We start from the raw sequence: 7,518 nt of genomic DNA, 5'->3' as shown, positions 1-7,518 counted from the left end.
GGAAAGAGAGAATAGCTAAGAGCAAAATTCATTATTACCAAAAACTTTTGGTGCCCCTTATATCTGCCTGTTCCCTTTTGAAAAGTATTCTGTAGCTGGAATTTTAAATTTAGCATCCCCCTTCCCTCCCATATGTAAGTGCTTCTAAACAATGCTTTTATTGCAGTGTGTGGTGATATTCATGGCCAGTTCTTCGATCTAATGAAGCTGTTTGAAGTGGGAGGATCACCTGCTAACACAAGATACCTCTTCCTTGGTGACTATGTAGACAGAGGTTATTTTAGTATAGAGGTAACTGTATATATTAATTTGTTCTGTCCTAAAACTTTTGTAAGAAAACATTTATCTTGTAAAATATTGGGTTCCCTCTGACACTTGAATGCGTGTTCTTCCTTGCTATTCCTCATCCCATTCCAAAGAGCAGTTGACATGGCGATATTGACCAGTCTTTTCCTTTGACATTTGAAACTGCCAGTCCTACTAATTTTTCTCACCTTTCTTAGCCACCCTTCTAGAGGTTCAGTTGCATTGTGTCTGGAATGTCTATAGTCCATGCTGCTCATCATATATAACAAAGGCACTGTACCCTGTCAGTTTTGAACTTTTCTCAAGCTTCATTGCCACAGGAGTTTGAAAATGTTGGAGGACTGGTGACATCTATAAAGTCCTTTCTAAGCCAGTTTGCTTTATGGTGATGCTAGATGACTTTGTATAAATAAAAATAATTTTACTTAACTGAAGGAATTTTTTCTTTTTTAAATATGACCTTTCTGAAAGGCTGTTTTGCATGGTTTCCCAGCCATTGCTGTCAGCTAACATTGATTTGAGGGCTTTTGAATGAGACTGAAATTCATATAGATGAATTTTAATTTTCAGCATTTTATAAAGCATTTTCATTTCCAAATATATTTGTGTACTGCTACAGTCAATTGGGATTGGTGTTATCATATACAAGTTAGCTGTTACATGCAATCAGCCTGGAAAGCACAGTGTTTGAACTGTAGGGAAGATGTAGATAGGGTTTTTTAATTAAATGAGATGGGTTTTCAGAGCCAGGGTATTTGGGTGACGATTCCCTGTCAGATTACAAATTTTAACATGGAGAAAAATTTAAGTTTATAACTTGGATTTCCCTTTAAATTTTAACATTCATAGTTTAAATAAATTGACATAATTATTAAAATATGAAGTGTCTTGGTAAATTGTAGATGTATGTTGGCATAGCATTTTAAGGACATATGCTAGAGCATGATGCATGTCATTTTTTGTGTATTAAAATAGTGATGTTTTAGTAATGTATGCATATATGTACCATTCAAGTATGTGTTTGCACAGTGCTGTTTTTTGGTTGTTATGGATGGCAGTCAAGCAAAAGATACTATAGTGATGAATGCCTTAGTAACCTGCATATAAAGAATAATTAAAATAAAAGATATTCCTCACACCATTCCTTCAGTTTTGGTGACCTGTTTAATTATAGAAAAACTTCTGCTTATAACACGAACTCTGTGTGTGATCAGTGTGCATTCGTGTAGTGCATACAGAAACAACCTGTTTTGTTTTTTTTTTCCAACTTTTTGAACCATGAGAAGTTTTGGAGCAGGAACTGTTTAATAAAGTCAGACTCGTTTTTCCCCATGGGCACTTTTCTGGATTTTCTTCTTAGTGTATTCTTCAGATGACTACTCAGTAGTTCATAGAAAGACTTGCCTTTTCCCATAGAGTGATTTACCTGCTCCAGTGCTGCTCAGAGTGGCTACTGATGTCACCAGCACAGTGCATGACGGGGTATCTGGGTGGAGTAGGATTGCTGCAAGTGCATGGAGGGTTGTGCTTTGTGGACCTGTTCAAAGGAAAGAAAAGTATATTAAAATCACCATTTTCCACCCCCTGAAATTCCCGCTATAGTCTTTGGTCATCTAACAGCTTTTAAAAGCTTGAGATGTATTTCTCTTGTTTTTGTTTCTCATCACTTTTTAATCTCTTAGTTGATTGTGTCTGTAAATTTTGGTAGACTTAAACAGTCCCTGCTGGAAAAATGTTTGGTCTTTATTTTTATTTTCTGTTAAAGGCCTGTAGATTATTTTTAATCTTTGCTCTGCTTTCTTTTTCCTCAGACTTGCTTTTGAATGCAATGTATTCCTTTTGTTGTCTAAATCTATCCCAACCATACAGTTGGTCCAATAAAAGATATCACCCACAAAAATCCTTGCCTCTTGCATATTCTTAACCCATTCATTTTGAAGCAAGTTTATTTTAATAACACTTCCTGCTAGTAAAATAAAATTTTAGCGTTTAGCTGGAGCATCCAGAGATTGCCAAGTTGTCTGTTCCATTGATGCAGGAGTCTGAAGGAAAAACCACTTTATAGGGAATGGTCTGATGTTCTGACATTTAACGTGAAGAGATATCCTATTGAGACTAAAAGTCCCCACATTGAATGTGGACAAGCTGCTTACATCCAGATTAAGGTTTTTGTTGTGGGACCTATAAATTCTCTTTACTTCCATATTGAAAGTAATGTGACACAGATAACTTTGTGGCTCTGACTTTTGGCCATTCCTCCCTCACTGTAAAACAGAACTCTGTCAATACAGAAAAGCTACTGATACAATTGTGTGTTATTAACATAATGGTTTTATTCTTGCACTGGTTGCATACTGTTATGGGAAATTGGGTGTTGTTCCTAGATGAAGCAACCTTTTTAAAAAAAAAAAAAAAAAAAAAGGAAAATTCCAGGGCATTCTTTAAACAATTCCTATGTGTAATATAAATGACTAAGGTCTCTGACAGGAGTTAAAACAATGACGAGATGGGGATTGGAAAAATTCTATACCTGATCCCAAACTTTGTGCTTCCTGCCATGCCAGACATTAATGGCAGAAGGCACAATGTTTGGGGTGGGGCATAAAATTCCTCTGATGCTAGTTGCACCACTGCTGAGTTGCAGCTAATTGAGTCTTAAAGATCAGGCAGGGGGCATCACTGTCCTGGACCCAGGGCTGCCACCATCCCAAGCAGGTGTGAGACCTAGTGCTGTTGGGCTGACAATCAGCTTACTGTCAGTCCAGCCCCAGGACAACTCAGTTGCATGTGTGGTGTAGATGTCCAGGGGCACTGGATCCATGGGATCGAGGAGCCTCTTTTTTACCCTGGGGTCCCAGTGCACTAGGACATCTGTGCACCCACAAACTGTGGGTGCAGCCTAGTTCCCTGGAACCCAGTATTTTAAAGTGCCTTACCCTGCAGCTGCTGCAGGAGTTTCAGGGCAAGGTAGGAAAGTGTACTGGGCTTGGAGAGGTTGCCAGGTTCCTGGCAGTCAGCTCCTTGGCTCCCGCTGCTAGAGAACCTTGCTACCTACTATACCAGCAGCTGATTTTTGGTATTAGGACCAGGGCTGTCCAGGTCCTGATGCTGACCATACCCCCATGCCAATACAGCAGTCAGCTGATTGTCAGCATCAGCATAGGGGTGCTGCATGTTCAATTTATCGTGTCATACAAATAAGCTGCAAAGATGCTTCACATTTTGTGAACCATCTTTGGGGTTTGTACACCTCTTTATGGTGCCATAAATTGGCTGAGTGTTTAGTGTTGTTACTATTTATGGTGTGATTAACATGTTAATCGCGCCATAACTGTAACATGTGCCGAGGAACTAAAGGATGAGAATGAAGCTACCATTTTGCCAGTATCTTCTATTACAAACTTGTTTGTGCCTTTGGCTGTTCACTGTGAACAGTACATACACATTTTCTGTAAAAATGTACTTGGCAAGCAGCCTATACTTCTTAAATGTGTAAAAGTCTCCAGCTTCTCTTATGCATTTGGCTCTGGTTCTCTATTCCTTTATCTCAACCTGTAAGCAGACTGGGCTGTCTGCTGTTAAGTAGTTGATAGTAAAGTGTTAGTGTTTGAAAAAATCTCAGAACCAGCCTATTTACAGAAATATTGAGATATCCAGTTTTTCTGAATACCTGCCTAAGGTTCAGTTGGATATGCATATTTTTCTTGTTAATGATAGTTTGTTATTTGAGATTAGTTAAACTAATTATAGGACTTTTTCTTAAAGTTGATTTTATTGTATTTAATAGTAAATATTCTGTTTCTTTAAAAGAAAATGAAGTTTTTTATTGTGTATATATAAGTTTGTTCCCTTAAAAGATTTTCTAAAATCAAGAAAATTGAGTGAATGATAAATTTAGCTTTCTTGTTCTTAAAAAAAAATGTAATGAAAAATAGTCACTGAATCACTTTAGTATAGTAGTGTGAAACTCCTTTTTTTCTGTGCCCATTCTGAAGTGTGGATTAGAACAAGATTCAAAATGTAAGCATTAGATTTTTTGGCATTGAAGAGCCTCAGGTAGTAATGGACCCTAAATTTCTTTCTTGAGGTTCAGGAGAATGTCTAGGGTTAGTTACGGTGATTATAGTGGTAATGAAATGAAGAACATTGCTGTGGCTTCTTCATAGGCTTTGTTTGATCTCTAATAACCGTTAACTTTCAAGCTTTGTTGAACAGCTAATGCTTTACAAAACTAAATAATTGCCATATATTATCTGCATATCTGCTTTAAACATGAGCCATTTTGTATTGCTGCTTTATTTTTTACAGAAGTCTTCCTTTCTCTGCCAAATAATCTCTAGAATCTATACTGTGAAATCTGATTATATGAGTAACAGTTGTTTCTGCAGATAAAAAGACGGCATCTTTTTATTAGAGAACATGGACTGAATTAAGTGAAATGATTTTTGCAGCAGTCTTTAGTTGGTTTTAAGAGAGTTAAAAAATTGCTTGCAAAATTCAGATACAAAATTTGTTGAATTAGGAAAGCGGTGTTATCAAATGACCATTAGTATCAGTATGTGAAATTGGGTGTCTTGAGAGGCAGGTAGACTTATGTTCGAAGCTACAGTTAATGCTGTTTTATGTGCATAAGGAGGCACTGTGTTCATTGTTAGTAGCCATTTTATTTCTTAAAAAATTGTGTGTACTTCATTGAACACCTTTGGTTTTTCAACAGTGTGTGCTGTACTTATGGGTTCTGAAGATTTTGTACCCAAACACATTATATCTTTTGAGAGGCAATCATGAATGCAGACACCTCACAGAATATTTTACCTTTAAGCAAGAATGTAAGTACTGTTTAGGAATATAGTATTTGTTTTATTGTTGCTCTTTGCTACTCTCCATTGCAGAAATAATTATGTTTAACAGTTTTATTAAGATCCTTCATGCATAGCTATACTAGTTTCATTAGATATGCATACAGTTGTAAATATAGTGGAAAGTTAAGTGCGTGCAGTCCTGGTCCTTATAAAATACATTTTAGCCTATGTTTATACATTCATACATCCTCTACAATTTCCTTTGGATTTTAATGTCAAGTTTTAAACAGTTATCGTTAAAACATTTAAGTCTTGCTAGCATATCTGTCTCTCTTAGGGGTATTAAATGATCATGCCCTAACAATTACAGGCAAGCTGGCAGAAGCCCTATTTTAGACTGTTTTTGCTCTTGCTAGTATAGCTTATACCAGGGATTGGCAACCCATGGCCTTACAGGCTGTATCTGCCCACAGAGAGATCTGATCCAGCCCATGGAGATCTGACCCATCACAGGGGATTGGTGACACACAGCTACACAATACTTGCCATCTCCTGTGCAACACTCCCCTCTATTGTGTGCTTCCCCTTATTTCAAAGGGGTTGGGTGGTAGTTGAGGGGTGATAGAGGCTTCCAGCATTTAGCCACAGCTGGGTTGCAAGCTCCAGCTGGTGTCAGCAAAAGGCTGCTGACCTGTGGCTTTTCTCATTTGAGGAACTGGTTTCAGCTATACCAGCAAAAAAAATTTCTATTGCTGGTATAAGCTACTCCTATGCTAGGTAGAAAGTTGCAGGTATACCTCTGATGATGAAGCTGTCAAGGCAAACCATATTAAGTGTAGTCAAAACCCTGGAGGAAAATTAGTGTACACATCCTTGATCTTATACTGTCATTAAAAGCTTCTCAAGGTCATCACTAATGCTTAATTAATCTTTATAATCAAGTATATTTCTTGCTTTTAGATTTTTCTTTTCTGATTTCATTTAAAACAAAATCTCTATAACCTTTTTCCATACTTGGGGTTGTGAAGGGATTGGGAAATATAGGTTTACATTTTTGTAAAGAAATTTATCTTGGAAAAGGTTGCTATGTTTTGATTTTTAATTTAAGCATAAGAAATTAACATTTCCTTTTTTTTTCTTCTTTTTTTGGTGCTCACCGCATGAGAACTTTCTAGAATTAGAAGCCAATAGAATAGTTTCTTATGTTGATATAATTGTAATATTCTGTTCTTTCTTCTCTATAGGTAAAATAAAATATTCAGAAAGAGTCTATGATGCTTGTATGGAAGCTTTTGATTGCCTCCCTCTTGCTGCACTTTTAAATCAACAGTTTCTCTGTGTTCATGGTGGACTTTCACCAGAAATAAACACACTAGATGACATTAGGAGAGTAAGTATTTCTGTATATTTCTAAAAGAGCAGAAGGGAAGGGATTTTTGTGACTGCTTTAAAAATGTCACTTTTGTGAAACTGTCAGCATATTAGTTTCTAGACTTAACTATCTATTTTTAGCATGAAACAGGAATCAGAAACATGGATTTAACTAGAGTGATTTTAATTAATACTAATACCTGTCTGACGGACTGTTTTTCATTAGTACATCTCAAAGCCCTTAAGAAGGGAAATTGGTATCATTATACCTGTTTTTAACAAATGGGGAAAATAAGGCACAAAGAAAGGGAAGTGATTTGCTAATGTTCACTAGCTATGTCACTGGAAGGAACAGGAACAGAACCAGTGATTCCTAAATCTCAGTCTTCTAATCCCCAGTTTGTTCCCAATGTTACTGATTAGTAGGGATCTGGGTTTTCTGTTTCCCACAGAAAAACAGAAAACCACATATTTCCCTATTTTATCAGAGAAACAATGGATTTTACCCTTTAGCAGAGAAATCTGCGGATTTCCCAGTTTTGGAAAGAGCTCTGCAGGTGGGCAGAGTTTCAGCCTGCAAGAGCTGATTGCAAAAAGGGCAGGAAACTCCCAGCCCTGCCTCTTCCCTTCTGGAGCCTACTGTGAGGTAAGTGGGGCTTGTAGGGGGCTGAGGGGGTTGTGGGTCAAGGCTGGGGGGGTGGGCACTGGCAGGGCTGGGAGGGAAGCTGGCTGGGGGCTGAGGGAATAGGGAGGTGTTAAGGAAAGACATGGAGTGCCTGCTCACCCAGCGGCACGTGGACTGCGAGCGGTGCGGTATTGGACTGAGTGGGCTCCATGCTTCCATGTGAGGCTTCCTTGAAGGGCCAATAGGGTGCCAACCAGGTGGGCACTCCTGCGGAAAGCTGACTGAGGGAGCCCGGGAGGTGCTGATAGCTCGCCGCTATGGGTTCACGTGCCACAAGCCAGGCAGGCACTCCATGTGCAGCTCTTCCCAATGCCTCCCCACTCCCTCAGCCCCCAGCCAGCTTCCTGCAGGAAT

General features: G+C 38.4%; 1 protein-coding gene across 10 annotated transcripts in view; it reads left to right on the top strand.

Annotated features, from left to right (window-relative positions):
- The window catches only part of PPP3CB (protein phosphatase 3 catalytic subunit beta), a 79,133-nt gene that overhangs the window by 16,948 nt on the left and 54,667 nt on the right, over window positions 1–7,518 (top strand). For all 10 annotated transcript variants that reach the window (XM_025212456.1, XM_025212470.1, XM_014523491.2 and 7 more), the window contains exons 3-5: window positions 167–291; window positions 5,024–5,135; window positions 6,353–6,498. In XM_025212456.1, coding sequence (XP_025068241.1) covers window positions 167–291; window positions 5,024–5,135; window positions 6,353–6,498 — 383 coding nt within the window. The remainder of the gene's footprint in view (window positions 1–166; window positions 292–5,023; window positions 5,136–6,352; window positions 6,499–7,518) is intronic.

Source organism: Alligator sinensis, unplaced genomic scaffold (genome assembly GCF_000455745.1).
Source record: "Alligator sinensis unplaced genomic scaffold, ASM45574v1 scaffold109_1, whole genome shotgun sequence".
Taxonomy (NCBI): Eukaryota; Metazoa; Chordata; order Crocodylia; family Alligatoridae; genus Alligator; species Alligator sinensis.
This window is presented reverse-complemented; position numbering and strand designations above follow the sequence as displayed.